Genomic DNA, 16,698 nt, shown 5'->3' with positions numbered 1-16,698 from the left:
TTATAGATTATATTTTAAATAAAATAAAAAATAATCATAAATCATATTTATTTAATAATCTATAAGTTGAGTTAAGTTGTGGATAAGGAAGAGCTTATAGAAGATTACGTTTGATCGAGTCGATGATTCTTCTCGATTCCAAAATTTTGGGAGAGATACGAATATACGACATCGGAGAGAGATAGTAACGCATCGTTTCCATTCGATTCACTTCAAATTTGGTGCAATTTCAGAGCTCTTCGTATTCAAATGGTATCGGAGAGAGACAGTAACCCGATGACAATGAATTCTCGGAACCAAAACAAGTCGTCTGATCCTCGCAGTCCTGTGAATGTAGGTTTCTGAATAATCTAAGTTTGAAATCATGCTCTGTGATTGTGAAATATGTGATTTTGTATTCGTGTATAACTTGCGTATATGTTGCTACACGTTTTCTATGATCGTTTTCATGTCTACCGACATTGGTTTTTTGATTATACATACAAGTCGATTCATATTTGCACAAATTTCGTTTCATCTATTGATGTTTACAAGCAATCTATCAGTGATCAACGTTTACTAAGAATGTATCGTTGTTCAACAACGTTTTTGAATTAATCATGTTTATGTTTCATAGATTCTATTTAGGGTTTTTGTTAACAGTTGTGACGTGAGCTCCTAATGTACTTGCAGAATAATCAAGCTGTTGATGTTTCTGAATGGGAAATTGTTGCAACAGTACAATACCGAACTTCAAAATCAACTTTTTACTGCCATTGATGCAAACAAACATTTTGTAAAAGAGAAAGCTGCAATCTTGGGAAATCACATCACTTTAAAGGAACATTACAACTTCTTGCAACAGGAGTTCATTTCTATTAATGTAAGTCTTTCATCTCAATATTTTTTTTCCTGATTGTTCCTAACAGTTGTTTTGGAGGTTACTTTTGTCTTTTCACTGGCTCATTAATTTCTAATAATTCTGTTTAACATACTCTCTCTTCTTTTTATAGAAGTGTTGTGCTCAAACAGAGAAAATATCTGTGCTCGAACATCAGTTAGCAGCTGCAAATGAAAAACTTAAGGTACATTTTCATTATCTTTAGAGTAGATTACATTTTTGGTCCCTGAGGATAAAGATTTTTTCAAATTTAGTCTCAAAAATGTAAATTACTCTCATCTTTATTGGTGTGTTTAAGTATATAGTTAGCTTTCAAAAAACTGTGACTGATTACTATTTTTCCAAATAGATGGTGGATTTATCTTCATTATAGATAAGAAGAAAACACGAGGACCAAAAACGGATTGTTTTAAAATTAGAGGACAAATTGGTGGAAGCAGGTCTACTTTTTGAAGAGGAGAGATTGAGTAAGCAGCTCCCACAATACCATTTTAGTACACCCTTTTTGCCATTTTAATTTTTAATTATGTTTTGACAAATAACTCAGATGCTTATTTGTATTTATCACTTTTATAATTGCAGGAGCTCAAAGGTTATATAAGTTGATGTAGTTACCTTTATTTGTTATATTGCTATTATCTATAAAAAAATGTAAGTACATTGCTATTTTTGGTTATTAGTTATTAGTAAAGTTTTCTTAGGAATGTTGCTATTATGTACCAAGAAAATGTAAGTAAGTTGCTATTATCATTAAAATATTTTAGTATATTGCTATTAGGGGAAAAAAGATTAAGAATATTTCTTATATTGATAAAAAGAATAAAGTACATTGCTATTTTCTACATATTTGCACATTTGAAGTCTTATTATGATGTTATTAATTCCTATCATTATTCTTATGGGTGTTCTTTTGTACACTAATCTAACTTTTGTGTACAGAATTATGATGGTGACAACACGCAATTAATCTAACTTTTGTGTACACGCCTCTCATCACATCTGGAACTCTGGGTCGAGAATTGGATTTGAGGTTAGGAGTGTTAAGATTTAGTCACTTAGCGCATGCCGTATATTGACTATATTAAATTAATTCATAAATAATTTTTTTTATAAATATAATAGATTAGTCGGGTTGGCGGGTTGACCTGTGAGCCTAAGCAGGTAACCGAACTTAAGCCATGAAATAAACAAGTTAGTGGGGTGGCAGGTTTGAAATCTCAAACCAAACCTATTTATTTTCATATCGGGTTACGGGTTGGGTCGAGAATTGCCACCTCTAGTATTAAATGATGTTGAAGATGTTGCAATGATGATAGAAGCAGGATACAAAATGGCAAATATTGAAGGTATGAAAGGGATCTAAAGGAGGTAAATGGTCATCCATATGATAATAATGATGATGCTGTCATTGCTGATGTTTTTCATGGTGGTATTGATGCAAGCATTAAACAACAAGGAGATAATATGGGAAATTTAGGTGTTGATGAAGGTCCTGAGGATGTCCCCAAACTGAGAAGGAGGAGGAAACCATCTGAAATGACCATTTTTTGCAAGAGATTAAGCAACATGTGTTAGACAAAAATGGTGACTGTTCATTTTCTGCCAATCTAGTAAGTTTGAAGTAGTGGGTTACATACATCGGGGGTAGTGGGGAGGGTATAGATGGGCATATGTATCCCTTTTTGGTAAATACTTACTGATTCCACCCACTGAATGCAACATACATCCATTTATTTTAGAGTAAATTACACGAATGGTCCCTATGGTTTAGGGTCGTTTGTGCGTTTGGTCCCTAATTTATTATTATTTTTTTTTAACTTGGAAGGTTTCTACTATTTATTTTTGTTACGCTCTTGATCTTTGTCTTACCTAAAAAAACTATTTTTCTCTTGATTTGTTAATTTATTTAAATAAACACACCCACCCCACCCCTCACCTCACATTACCTTACTTACCCCACCATTTTTACCTATTTAAATAATAGTCCTTTTAGGTTAGATAGGACCAAACATGTAACAAAAACAAATAGTAGGGACCAAACGCGTAATAAAAAGAAATAGTAGGGACCTTCTGAGTTAAAAAATATAAGTTAGGGACCAAGCGTGCAAATTACCCCAAACCATAGGGACCATTCGTGTAATTTATTCTTTATTTTATGTTACCATCTAGGTTTTTTTTTGGGTACAATTGGATGACTGCTACATATCCCTAATATGTAAACAAACCGTATGCAATGTACTCCCTTTCTATTATGTTATGATCAACGTGTTTATTATAGTTTATGTTTTGTTTCTTTCATTTCTATGATGTTGGTGTTGATCTTGTAGTAAATAAGCAATGTACTTTGGTTAGGACATATGACATGTATTCCCTCTATACAATTATCGATTACCATTTAGTAAATAGGCAATGTACTTCCAGTTTAATACATTACCATTCATACAATACTAGTGTCTTAAGCAGTTAGATCATAACCATTCAAACAAGTTAAATATACACAATAACTTTATTACCAATTAAAAAAAAAAAATACTTGGTTAGAAATTCAATAGAATCCATCATAAAGTAGAAATTAACAATAGAGGATACTACACTTCAATTTTTTGAAGATTACAACTAAATTACATATTTATCATTACTAAAACAAAGCAAAACAATATAGCCACTAGCATCTCTACAGTCAAACTTCACAATGTCAACGTCTCTCTCTACTTTGGGTGGCATAGTTGCTTGTTTAAAAGGCCTAAACTATTCTTCATCAATCACCCATTTGATGGTGGGAGACATCAATATAACATATTTACTTGATAATTAGGAAAACCACAAAACCCTGGATTATACGTTGTACATAACACATATTCTTGCATCTTGAAAATCTGCTTACGCTTGATTCTGTTTTTGATGTTGTCATTTAAGTGTAAGAGAACTGTCGTATTGCACTTGGTTGAGGGAGAAAGAGAGAGAGGGAAGGGCCGGGGGAATATAACAATGTTGATGATATTGCCATATTTATACATGTTTTTAGGCAATATTTACTTATATTTTTATTAATATAATGGTTATTTGCATTGAATAATGATACTTATAAGTTTAAATTATTTGCAGCCAAATAAAAGCATTCTTGAAGAAAAAGGGACTAAAAACGACAAAGCTTGGAACTTTGGAGGCTTGAAGGATAAAAGAAGAAGTAACCCACGTAATAAGCTCAACTTACGACATGAGGATTGCTGACTCATGACGTGAGTACGAATATTCCAGAAGATAAGCATCACGGAGGAGGAATCCTTGTCCAACACGAATATCCACTGTATTCACGTCGTGAGACATACTCATTCATGACGCAAGGGCAAATTTCATGATAACTATATATTCTTTTGATCATTACGACTTGAGGTACTTTTGGCTAACTTAGAGAGTTCATGGAGACGAAATTCAGAGGGAGAAAAGGTCCGGAATTGGCTCTCAACACCAAGGAAGAAGGAAGAGTTCATTATTAGCTTTATAGTTTGGTACATTTAGCATGCTTTTAAATATGACTTGTGTTTGTTTATTTGCTAGGATGTCCAGCTAAATCTAGCTGCTTCTAGCTAGATGAAGCTGGAACTCATGATTTTAATACTTTAGTTTTGATTTACTTGTTGGTTATAATGTGTGTTTGATTGATTGAACCTAACATGTTTGATTTAATATTTGATTGCTTTAAATTCTTGTTCTGTGTAGTTAGTGCATATGAATTTGCATGAATTTGAATACCTAATAATTCAGTGACCACTAGTTTATTAGAGCTAAGATCAAACCAATCTTAGATAAGTAACTGAACTATTGAATTAAGCTGTGCTAGAGAACTCATATTATGACCGTAAGTGTGTTTTCAAATCAATCTTACATGGCTCTGATCCTATTTAATAATTGATTTCGTGTTAACTATTGTGTGACCGTACATAGACTACATGAATTAATTAATGTTAGTAAATTTAGAACTGAATTGCTAATACTATCTTAATTGGTAACCAATAGTAATTGTCATAACTAATTTATAAACCATTGAGAGAAAGTGGATTCGAACTAACAGAAATGTTTTGTTTATTGATTGAATTTGTGTTAAAGAATTAAGTTCTTCTAAACTTGCAAAATTAGATAGAACCCATTTCTTTATTAGAAATTAGGTTAATTTAATAGTAGATAAATTAATTAGTTAAAACCATTCCCTGTGATCGACACCCAACTTACCCAAACTATTCTATAATTTGATTAGGTACACTGTCTAGGTGCATTTTAGTTAGTTAAGTAGTAAGGTTATAAATTTAAAATTAGGTGTAGCTAATTGCACACATCAGTTGACCATTTTATCTTACTCATCAATAGAGGTCACACATGCTTTTTATTTGGTGAGGTTAACCGGTTAAAAGGTTAGAAACCTGCTAAATGTCATAAATACAAAAATCGAGTTAATATCCGACTTTAATGTACATAAAATTCGTTTTAGAATAAAGCGTTATTTTTTTTTTGCCAAACTTAAGGATTTTTATGGCATCATTCCTATTTAATAAAGGGAAAAATGCCCAAAAACCCTTATATTTTCAAGTTTTTGTTGGTTTTACCCAAATTCATATTTTAGGTGCGTTAATGCCTTAAATTTGTAGACTTTTGTTCATATTTACCATTCATCTGGTTCCTAGGCGACTTCGTGCTTATTTGTCGGTATTAGCTGACGTGGAGATGACGTTTGGTTGCCACATCAACATGTTTTGTATACATCTGCAAAATAAAAAGGTTGAGGAAGAAAACGTGGGATTCGAGATTCAAACTCACCACTTCACATTCTCCATGGAAACTTCCTTACCACCAAGACAAAATTGGTTTATTTGAATATATTTCTTAGAAATTAAATATATTCTATAAAACTGGAAGCAAAACACTCTTTTCCTATCCGTCTGTCAACTACACCTTCGACATATCTGCGACTGACAACACCTCTGAATTATACGACACCAAAACCATCGACATATCTGAATATTCCTCCTCCATCACTAAGAATCTCCTCCGACTTTACCCTTGAACCTCTGGAAGTCATCCCCCCACTATCAGAACCACCAGATTATTAAAGAAAGCCACTGAAAAACACATGGATCGCCGACGAAAGCCACTTCACCGCTTCTCTCCATTTCGTTACCGTTACCATCTACCCCGTCTTCCCCCCTTCTTGGCCACATCTTCTTTTTCATCGCTTTCCTGAACTAGATCTATTTGACGATGGTTGATGGTAGTGGTGGTGGCTTTTGAGTTGCGGTAGTGGCAATAGATCCGATGGTGGCTTTTAGGTTGTGGTAGGTGTGTCTTCAGGGCGACAATGGCTTTAGGGTTTTGGTCTCGCCAACGATGGTGTGGTGTCGTTTTGGTCTCGCTGGAGATGGTCTTCGAAGTTTTGGTCTCATCAAAGATGCTTGTTGGAGTTTTGAACGTATTTATAATAATAATAATAATAATAATAATAATAATAATAACAACAACAATAACAACAACAACAACAACAACAAAAACAACAACAGCGACAAAAACAATAAAAATAAAATATTATAGTTTATATATATATATATATATATATATATATATATATATATATTCTGTATAACTAGTTTATAACCCGTGAGGACCACGGTTACAAAATTAATTAAACTTTTATAGTGAAAACTCAAAATTATTAATCAATTATTTCAAATAAATTATTAATTAAGAAATATTTTTTTAGTTATATAAAATGATAATCGTTAATTTAAATAAACATGTGAAATTATATCACTTTATAATTTGTATTAATTTTAATTTAATTTTTATTGCAATGTAATTAAATTAATGTAAATAGAGTGAGAAATTCAAAATTGCAAATTAATAGGTTGATAAGTGATATGTATTAATTAGAAAGTCTAATATGGTGATACATTAGAATAAGATATATATTAATTAAAAGGATTAATAAGGAAACCTAATATAGTGATAGGTATTAAAAGAAAATTAAAATTATTTTTTATTAAAATAGAGATTTCTTACAAATACATTACCAAAATCGTGTGCCGCTCGGTGATATGGCAATTGTCATGGAGAATGTGAGGTGGTGGGTTCGAATATCGGATCCTATGTTTTCTTCCTTAGCCCTTTCATTAACATGTTGATGTGCCAACGTTAGTGACACCTAAGCATGAAGTCACCTGAAAACCAAATAAATGACAAATATGAACAAAGTCTACAAATTTGAGGTATTAATGCACCCAAAATATAACTTTGGGTAAAATTGATAAAAACTTAAATTTTTTAAGGTTTTTATACATTTCCCAAAGTGCAAGTTAAGTTGTTAATGTATTCTAAAAATTGTGTTGAATTGGGTTAGTATGTGGACAAGGAAGAAATTATAGAAGATTACGTTTAACCGAGTTGGATGATTATCCTCGATTCAAATTTCCAAAATTTAGGAAGATATACGATATCGGAGATAGACAGTAACACATCGTTTGCATTTAATTCACTTCAAATTTGGTGCGATTTCACACAAAGCTCTCCATATTCAAATAATGAATTCTCGGAACCAAAACAAGCCGTCTGATCCTCGCAGTCCTATGAATGTAAGTTTCTGATTAATCTAAATTTGAAATCATGTTCGGTGACTGTGAAATATATGCTTTTGTATTCGTGTATAACTTGCGTATATGTTGCTTGATCGTTTTCTATGTTTTTATTGTCGTTGATAGTCTGTTTTGGATATCGTGTGCTCGCTATATTCTTGTTTAGCTCTGATTTCATGTCCACCGGCGTTGATTGTATCCGGATTGTTTTGATCATAGTATCATACATACAAGTCGATTCATATTTGCGCAAATCTCGTTTCATCTCTTGGATGTTTTTTAGCAATCTATCAGTAATGAATACTTGATAAGAATCTATTGTTGTTCAACAACGTTTTTGAATTAATTATGGTTATGTTTCATAGATTCTATTTAGGGTTTTTGTTAACAGTTACTGACTTGATCTCGTAATGTACTTGCAGAATAATCAAGCCATCGATGATGCTTTTATTGATAAGCTTAGGGAAATTGAAATTGGTTGGATGATGGCCTCAACAACTGCAAGTGGATGCAGGGAAACACAAACACTTGCCTCAAGAAACAATCAAAATGATGTTACTGTAGCACCCTATGAAACTCAGGTTTCTGAGTGGGAAATTGTTGAATCTACAAAGGAGGAGGAGGTCGATGTGCTATTGAATGACAAGTTTAAAGGGAAAAAGTTTGATTCAAAGGTATGACTTTCTTATGTAATCTTATGCTTTATTTCTGTTCCTATTGCATATTGAGCTGCATTTCATATACTTATGGTATAACATCCATTCATCTTTTGTATTTCAGGGAAAACATGAGTGGATGAGAGAGTATATTAAACAGCTCAAGGTTTGTATAAAATGGTTTCAAGAGAATCTTGAAGATCTTGTTAAAGAAAAGGATCACTTGCGTACATTGCTGGATTCTTCAGAAAGTAAATGTGTGGAAGCAGGTAAAAAAAAGTAAAGTAACTTCAATATATAAGAAACAACTTCATCTTAACAGTTTCTTTTATCTGTTTACAGAGGCTGCAATGAAACTTAAGGAGGAAGAGTTGAACTCAACTATTATCAAATTGGAAAACAATATATCTACTTTAAAAAAAAGTTTGGCAAATGAAGAGTCACAGAAGCTAGTAAGCTTTTTTGTTCTAACAACTCTGTGTTATCAATCATATCTTGTTCGTTTCTTATTCTTATCTCAAATCTCTTGTATTAATTACTAGAATGCCATTGATTTTCACAATAAAGAAAAAGAAGCTAGGATGGCTTTAGAAAAGAATCAAGATTCTCTAAAGGAGAAGCTTTTAAAGGCTGAACAGAATGCATCGATTGCTAATGAGAAGGTAATATAAATAAGAGAATCAACATTTACAGAAGCAAAACTACAAAATGTAGTTTTTGATTTCAAATCATCTGTTTCAGGTCAAAACACAAGAAAATATGTATAAGAGGTTGCAAAATGAACTCACTTCTGCTAAAGTAAGTCTTTTATCTCTTACTTTGGCTGAAAGTGCATTATAATACTTTGTTCCCAATTTGACCCTGTGTTATTATCAAAGGATTCACGAGATGATGCAGTGAAACAAAAAGAAATTGCTGTAAAAGAGGTGGCTATCCTCAGAGATGAATTGACTCAACTAAGGGAAGATCGTGAACGCCACCTGTCACAATTACAGGAGTTGGGTTCTGAAATTGTGAGATATAGATACAGAGAAAAGGAAAGAGAAAGAACAGGGCACACTGCTGCTGCTGAGTGTAGTATATTCAGGTTAAAATCGGTTGCTATGGAGGTTAGTTTTGTCTTTTCATTAACACATTAATTTCTCATCTTTCTGTAATGAGGTGCCAATATGTTAAACAATTTTCCATTCCCTCTTTGTTTTATAGAAGACTTGTTCCTCTCAAAGAGAACAAATATCTGTGCTCCAACATCAGTTAGATGCTGCAAATAAAAAAATAAAGGTACATTTACATCATCTTTATTATTTATTTTTAAAAATTTGGTCTAGACAAATAATTTAATGTTCATTTGGGGTTTTAATATTTGTTATTTTTATAATTTCAGGAGCTAAAAGGGAAGAACATAATGTATCAATAAGAGAGGCATGTTTGACTTTTCTCAAGTAACCAGATTTGTGCAGATTGGAAAGAAATTCCGTTAAAAAAATAAAAAATAACTACTTTAGCTTGAAGGTATCCAGATTTTGACCTTGCTCGGATTTTTGAATAGTGGGTTTGACTTTTCTCTATTGTGTTAATCTTTTTTTGGTAACATAAAAATTATCAATTTTCTTAGGTTTTGAGTTTTTCTTGTTCTTTGATTTTGGTTATTGTAATTGCAAACACCATGGAACATGGTTTTTGATTTGGGTTAATGTCGTAAATGGGTTAACAACTAACAAACTATTTTTTCTTTCACAAAACATTATTGTTTTAAAAAGGTACCATAAGAAGAGAAGCAAGGGAAATCATAAAAAAAAACTATGAATAAGTGTATTTTGTGAACATAAAGTTTGAGTTTCTTACATTCTGATAATATATGTGAAAAATACAGATAGTTTATATATCTATTTGTGACTATTTGCATTTCTATCCAAACCATAATTATTAAGATGAAGATATAAGTCATATATATAGTAGATTCTATGTCATGCAATCCAATGGAATAAAAGAAATGCTACAAAAGCCAAATCACATAATCTCCTTTGCACCACCTTTCTCCACCTCCTACATCACATTAATCAATTTATATTAAAATACTGATACCTGAGCCGATTGGTATCAGAGTCAAGTAGTCAACTCTGAATCGTTGTCAGAGAACTTAACATCATCATACCACAAACCACAACTCACTCCCAACATCTCCCACCCAGTCCGATTCAATACAAACCTTTTATAAATCATTAGAAGCTTCTCCAAACACTTTTCACAATCAAACTTGCTCAAATCTTGACTACACTGACCCAACCCGTATCTCTTCCCATCATTCCCAACATCAATAACACCAATATCAAACATCAATGCTCGATCAGAAACATTTCTTCCTAATGCTTCCATCATCGAAAACCCTCTTGAAAACACTGAAGCTTCATCAAGTGTGTGTCTACCATAGCCGGATGATGAAGACCTGTTCCAAAGTTCACCAAAGAAACTCTCGTTTGAGAACCTTAAACTACACAAACTCGACCATATCACCAAGCCTTTGCTTTCGGGACAATCTCTTAGAGGTACACGAATGGATTCGTTCAAACACTTTGAGCATGTGGTAGGAGAAACATCTGCTCGACACCATGCAAGACCATAAACTTGATTAGAACCAGTTCCAATGGTGGTATTCATGAATCCTCCTTGAAGAGGTGAGTTGTGGGCTAGTGAATCTAAAAGGGTTTTAAGGTTTGTTTGGTAGATGGTATTATAATTACCAGTTGTGTTCCTTGTTTGTGAGCATTTAGAACCCAAATAGAGAATTTTACCGTTTACATGAACAAATCCTGTCGTGACAAACAACATTAATGTGCATAGCATAAACTTCTCCATCTTTGAATTGGTGTTTTGTTCTTAGAGTTTGGCCTATTAATAAGCTGAGTTTTGGTTGACGAGTAGAATTAATTAAATGGTAAACTATACGTGTTAAACTGAATTATGAAAGTTAATTAACCAAGTTTTGGACATGGTCAAATGACTAATTCATAGCATAAGTCAAAGGATTTTATTTTTTTATGATAAGATAATAAATAGTAAAGCATTTTAGTATAAAAATAAAGGCGCATTTTTAAATTAACTACATATGTGGAATTTTATGTCGAGATATAGTCGCCGTGTTTGAGAATGTCATGGGAAAAATGTTATATGTCCTATTTTCACCTTAAAAAAAATATGTGAAACTTTCATACATCCTACTTTCTCCTTATATACAAGCAAGCTATACTAATGATGTTTACCCTTTTCCGGTAGATCAGATCAACATCTCAAGACTGATTAACTTTAGATGGGCTTGACCAACATATGTCTCTTGCGGAGTATCGTACTATCCTCAAATATCGACTTATGATTCTAATGTTCCCGGCCAATGAGATTTGTTCAGTGTGCCGCAAGACATGTATGAACTCTTTCGGTGAGCATGAGGTTCATTGCAATGAACTCCCGGGGTTCAAATACAGACAACATATGGTTAGGGATTTTTTGGTCGATATATGTAAGCGTGCTGGAGTTTCAACCAAAAAAGAGGCTCCTGTGAATTTCCTGATTGATCCGACAGAAGGAACTTCAGCTAATTAAAATTGTAACAAATAAATGACAACAACAATTAGTGACAGAAAATTCGGTATGCAAAATCGGAACTATAACTGCTGTTAACAATAAAATTAGCGATGAAATCCAAATGAATTCGAAAACTTTGCGACAGTATATCCGTCGCAAACCGTCAATCAGGAATTCAGGATGTTCTTTGTTAAATCCATTGCAGTATTCACCGACTTAAAACTGGTTTATCCGGTCGCTAATCTGTCAATGTTAGCAATTAGTGATTGATTTCAGATAGAAAATTTGGTAATGTCTTTGTTTCTAGTAATATATAATAATGATAATAATACTTAATAAAGAAAATAAATGAAGAACAGAAAGATTTTTAATTTGAATTTGGATATGATGGACCAAAACCAAAACAAATTAAATTGTTACCAAAAAAGAAAAAAGAAAAACCAAACTAGAGCTTTTATGAACCACACATATGGATTTCAATAACCATGCAATTTATTATCAAATACTTTTTCTTTAAACCACTTATACATTTTTATTCACAACTGAAGATTATAAAACAATAAGAAATTACCACCTACACCATTCATTTAACAAATTAACAACCATAAAAAGAACTATTTGCATTTCTATCGAAACTATAATGATTATATATACTAGAACTGTAGAAGTCATGCAATCCAATGGAATAAGAGAAATGCTACAAAAGCCAAGATGATCACATAATCTCCTTTGCACCACCTTTCTCCACCTCCTGCATCACATTAATCAAATAATCAATATTTGATAATTAATCTATAATTAAGTTTTTAAAAATCACAAATGAAAGTAAAATACCCGTATTTGAACCGATTGGTGTCGGAGTCAACCCTGAATCGTTGTCAACATCATCATACCACAAACCACAACTCACTCCTAACATCTCCCAACCAGTTCGATTCATCACATACCTTCGATAAGTCATTAAAAGCTCCTCCAAACAATTTTCACAATCCAACTTGTTCAAATCTCTACTACACTGACCCAACCCGTATCTCTTTCCATCATTCCCAACATCAATAACATCAGTATCAAACATCAACGGTTGATCAGAAACATTCCTACCTAGTCCTTCCATCATCGCAAACCCTCTTGAAAACACTGAAGCTTCATCGAGTGTGTTTCCACCATAGCTTGATGATGAAGAGCTGTTCCAAAGTTCACCAAAGAAACTCTTGTTTGAGAACCTTAAACTGCACAAACTCGACCATATCACCAAGTCTTTGCTTTCAGGACAATCTCTTAAAGGTACGCTAATGGATTCGTTCAAACACTTGGAGCATGTGTTAGGAGAAACATCTGCTCGACACCATGCAAGACCATAAACTTGATTTGAACCAGTTCCGATGGTGGTATTCATGAATCCTCCTTGAAGAGGTGAGTTGTTGACTAGAGAATCTAAAAGGGTTTTAAGGTTTGCTTGGTAGATGGTATTACCAGTTGTGTTTCCAGTTTGTGAGCATTCAGAACCCAAATGGAGAATACCGTTTACATGAACAAACCATGTCATGACAAACAACATTAATGTGCATAGCATAAACTTCTCCATCTTTGAATTGGTGCTTTAATTATTCTTAGATAATGAGTTAATTAAATGCTAAACCATACGTGTTAAAAACTGAATTATGAAAGTCTTATTAACCAAGTTTTGGACATGGTCAAACGATTATTTCATAACATAAGTCATAAAGGAATTTTAGGATAAGATAATTAATAGTAAAACATTTTAGTATTAAAAAAAAGGCCCAGTTTATATTTTAATTCACTACATATGTGGAATTTCATGTCAAAATACTCGTCTGTGTTTGAGAATCATTAGAAAAAAACCTATGCATTTACAAAACGTGTACATGTGAAGTGTCATATGTCCGACTGTCACCTTAAAAAAATATGTGAAACTTTCATATATCCTACGTACTTTCACCTTGGATACAAGCAAGGCTCTACTAATGACGTTTACCCTTTTCGGGGAGACCAGATCAATGAGGATATGACGAGTCCCATTCATTAAGTTAAAACTATATTTCTAGTTCTTAAAACAAAATTTGATTATTTTTAGAGAACTTCTTGTAGCAATTTTGGTGTTTTTACTTACGAAAAATATTTATACACTCTTATTAATAGTGAAAAGATTAATTAGAAAAATATTTGGAAAATTCATTAGGGTACAGTTATGTTAATTAGTCACACATAGCCGACTCTACATTATAAAAACTAATCAATGGCTTATAAAAAGTTTATATATATATATATATATATATATATATATATATATATATATATATATATATATATATATATATATATATAAACGTATTTTTGAGGATATAAAGACAATTTGAATTGGTTTATAAAATTAAAGATCTCACTTTCAGAACCCTTTACTTACTTAAAGGGTCCTAATTTTTTGATTTGCTTAGAGCCTCTAAATTAATTCAGCTACGCCTGTAGTCACATACTCTATATTTTTTGTTTTATAAATCATATTGAGATTAAAAAAACGCCTTACTTATAAAAGAGAAATAAGAACCAGACAAAAAAAAAATTACAATAATTAAAGTAAATTGCAAATATGAGTATATGATCTTATCCCTTTTATATACAAATTTTAATTTACCGCTTTCCATCCTCTTTTCATTTTTTGGCAAAAAAAAAAAAAAACTAATAGTACCCGCTATTTTAATCCAATAGTCATATTTGGCAAGAAGCCGTTGAGGAAGATACCACAAAAGTTAGAAAGTGTTTACATTACTTTTTAACCTTTAAAAAAAAGACTTTTCGTAAAAGGATATTTTGTAAAAAAAAGTTTATTATATTTTGTAGAAAAAAGTTTATTAAAATATGGTTGGATTAACTTTTAAGGAGCAAAAGTCAAAAATTATTTTTAAAAATGTTCGATATAATTTTTATATGTAAAATAACTAAAAACCACAAAAAGTCACATTTTAATAACTTTTAGAAATATTTTTTTTCTTCTATACAAAAAGTCATTTTTAAAATAACCTTTTTATCACCCAAACACATTTTTGTTTTTTTTTTTTTTTGACTTTTTAAAAAAATTAAAAGTCAAAAGTCATTCTAAAAAATCCCAAACACCCTCTTAAATATAAATGTCTAAATATTTAAAAAGTTTAAATTTGTAAGAAAAAAATAAAATATATTGAATTATTAAACAAGAAGTGTTACTTTCTCTTTTAGCTTTAAACAAATAATTTAAATAAATAAACAAAAGAAACTAATAATGTTTAATTTATGAATTTTGAAATTAGAAGGAACGTTTATTAATGAAATTGATATTTATTTATTATTACATTTATTGCAATTTTTACGTTTAAATATTATATGGAATTTAATAAAATGTATAAAACTATAAAATGACATGTGAAAAAAAAAAACTTAAAATTATCACAAAATGGCATGTAACAAAATGAATAAGAGTATGACATATGACAAAAAAGATCTTTATTTACTAGAGTAAATTTTCCTATAAAGTTTCTAGTGATCATGTAACATCCTAAAAATACAGGTCAAAAATTTCGTTTTAATTAAGTTGTTACATAAAACCATCAGTATAAAAACATTTATAATAATATCTTATGTCAAAACCAAAGTGTCAATAATCATAACATAGTATCATAAAACCATATCAAAGTGTAATCTCAAAGATCTCGTGTGCGAAAAACATGGTGTGATGCGCTGCGATCAAGCCGACTCATTTCCTTTGAAAACGAAGTACCTGAAACCAAAACTGAAAACCGTAAGCACAAAACTTAGTGAGTTCCTCCATCATACCACATACCATATAATCACATAACATACATACTGTCGGGGAATTCTGGGGTGCCCGACCTACCCATGTCAAGCCATTATGGGGTGTTGACTACCCGTGTCAAGCCATTCTGGGGTGCTGACTACCCATGTCAGACCATTCTAGGGTGCCTGCCTACCATCTGGTCTATCTCACCCGGTCATGGGGACTATTTCACCCCTACTACTATCACAACATAACATATGATAAGCATGTTGTCAGACATATCTGGGGTGTCCGACCTACCCTTCGGTTCTAACAACCGATTGGTGGACTATTCCCCTCTTACTATTACTATCACATAGACATAATATACTGGCACATAGAACACATCAAGTAATAGCAAACCATACAATTATCACAAAGACAATCATCTCAACTGAAATCAACTACTAGTAAGTCGGCCTTGGTGCCTTAGACCCACTCTACTAGAAGGTAACTCACCTCACACTGCTGAAGTCCCGTAGACATAACCCCTAACTGCTGGATGACAGATTCCCGAACTGTCAATATCAAAACATCACCCAGTTAATAATTGGGGTCCATCACATAACCATAAATATATACTTAGGGGTAAATACTACTTTACCCCTAACTTACCTTTATTCAAGCCCAAGGCCCAATCCAAAGGCCCAAAAGTCAACTATGAGTCAAAACCCAACATATGACCCAATTTTCCAAATTAGACCCAAACCTTTACAAGGTCTTACCATAATGCCCAACCATTTATTCCAATCCAACATTCAACATTCTAATGGCCCAATATCACATAATCATAAAGGCCCAAACTATGGCCCATCTATAGCCTAATTTTCCAAATTAGGCCCAACTCCTTATATGGGCCTTACCTCGAAGCCCATTAATTATTCTAGTCCATTTGCTTGATCTTGGATGGCCTATTGATAGTCTTCGAGGCCCAATAGAAAGGCCCAACAATAAATCCAATCATCAAGGCCCAACAATAAACCCAAATGAAATTAGGGGTTCATATAAAATGACAATTAGGGTTAAGTGTTTTACACTTAACCCATTAAGGACTTAATTCATTAAGTCCATTATTCTTCTAATTAAATCATATGGTGTGATTCGGCTTAATACACAATTCCATTCCAATGGCCCAAA

General features: G+C 32.2%; 3 protein-coding genes and 1 long non-coding RNA gene across 6 annotated transcripts; 2 read left to right on the top strand and 2 right to left on the bottom strand.

The window, feature by feature from the left end:
• Positions 1-44: 44 nt before the first annotated feature.
• On the top strand, positions 45-4,528 carry LOC145005532 (uncharacterized). Of its 3 annotated transcripts, none has more exons than XR_013662596.1 (8): positions 45-333; positions 673-862; positions 993-1,064; positions 1,230-1,347; positions 1,463-1,531; positions 1,820-1,910; positions 2,003-2,490; positions 3,986-4,528. It is a non-coding gene; the product is annotated as an uncharacterized LOC145005532 (long non-coding RNA). The 3 variants fall into 3 exon arrangements; XR_013662597.1 differs by lacking the exon at positions 3,986-4,528 and having other exon boundaries at positions 2,003-2,226; positions 2,323-3,173; XR_013662595.1 differs by lacking the exon at positions 3,986-4,528 and having other exon boundaries at positions 2,003-3,173.
• A 2,663-nt stretch (positions 4,529-7,191) lies between these two features.
• LOC145004173 (kinesin-like protein KIN-14C) lies at positions 7,192-9,874 on the top strand. The gene is made up of 9 exons (XM_078963062.1): positions 7,192-7,497; positions 7,920-8,171; positions 8,278-8,422; positions 8,496-8,605; positions 8,696-8,815; positions 8,895-8,951; positions 9,032-9,262; positions 9,360-9,434; positions 9,538-9,874. The coding sequence occupies exons 1-9, from the start codon at positions 7,447-7,449 to the stop codon at positions 9,568-9,570; spliced, it is 1,074 nt and encodes a 357-aa protein (XP_078819188.1). The 5' UTR covers positions 7,192-7,446; the 3' UTR covers positions 9,571-9,874.
• Positions 9,875-10,259: 385 nt separating this feature from the next.
• Positions 10,260-11,009, bottom strand: LOC145006705 (antimicrobial ginkbilobin-2-like protein). Its single transcript, XM_078965770.1, has one exon. The coding sequence runs from the start codon at positions 11,007-11,009 to the stop codon at positions 10,260-10,262; it is 750 nt and encodes a 249-aa protein (XP_078821896.1).
• A 1,300-nt stretch (positions 11,010-12,309) lies between these two features.
• Positions 12,310-13,319, bottom strand: LOC145006288 (antimicrobial ginkbilobin-2-like protein). Its single transcript, XM_078965380.1, has 2 exons — positions 12,567-13,319; positions 12,310-12,483 (listed from the first exon to the last, which is right to left on the bottom strand). The coding sequence occupies exons 1-2, from the start codon at positions 13,315-13,317 to the stop codon at positions 12,401-12,403; spliced, it is 834 nt and encodes a 277-aa protein (XP_078821506.1). The 5' UTR covers positions 13,318-13,319; the 3' UTR covers positions 12,310-12,400.
• Between the last annotated feature and the right edge of the window lie 3,379 nt (positions 13,320-16,698).

This window comes from Lactuca saligna, chromosome 7 (genome assembly GCF_052625555.1).
Source record: "Lactuca saligna cultivar CGN05327 chromosome 7, ASM5262555v1, whole genome shotgun sequence".
In the NCBI taxonomy this organism is placed as follows: Eukaryota; Viridiplantae; Streptophyta; class Magnoliopsida; order Asterales; family Asteraceae; genus Lactuca; species Lactuca saligna.
The sequence above is the reverse complement of the archived record's forward strand: the minus strand, read 5'-3'. Positions and strand labels throughout refer to the sequence as shown.

Excerpts from the sequence above, each read along its gene's own strand:
- LOC145006288 (XM_078965380.1), bottom strand. The coding sequence starts at position 13,317 with ATGGAGAAGTTTATGCTATGCACATTAATGTTGTTTGTCATGACATGG. Across the intron at positions 12,484-12,566 it reads ACCAATCGGTTCAAATACGG|GAGGTGGAGAAAGGTGGTGC; the intron begins GTATTTTACTTT and ends AATGTGATGCAG.
- LOC145004173 (XM_078963062.1), top strand. The coding sequence starts at position 7,447 with ATGAATTCTCGGAACCAAAACAAGCCGTCTGATCCTCGCAGTCCTATG. Across the intron at positions 7,498-7,919 it reads ATCCTCGCAGTCCTATGAAT|AATAATCAAGCCATCGATGA; the intron begins GTAAGTTTCTGA and ends ATGTACTTGCAG. Across the intron at positions 9,263-9,359 it reads TAAAATCGGTTGCTATGGAG|AAGACTTGTTCCTCTCAAAG; the intron begins GTTAGTTTTGTC and ends TTTGTTTTATAG.
- LOC145006705 (XM_078965770.1), bottom strand. The coding sequence starts at position 11,009 with ATGGAGAAGTTTATGCTATGCACATTAATGTTGTTTGTCACGACAGGA.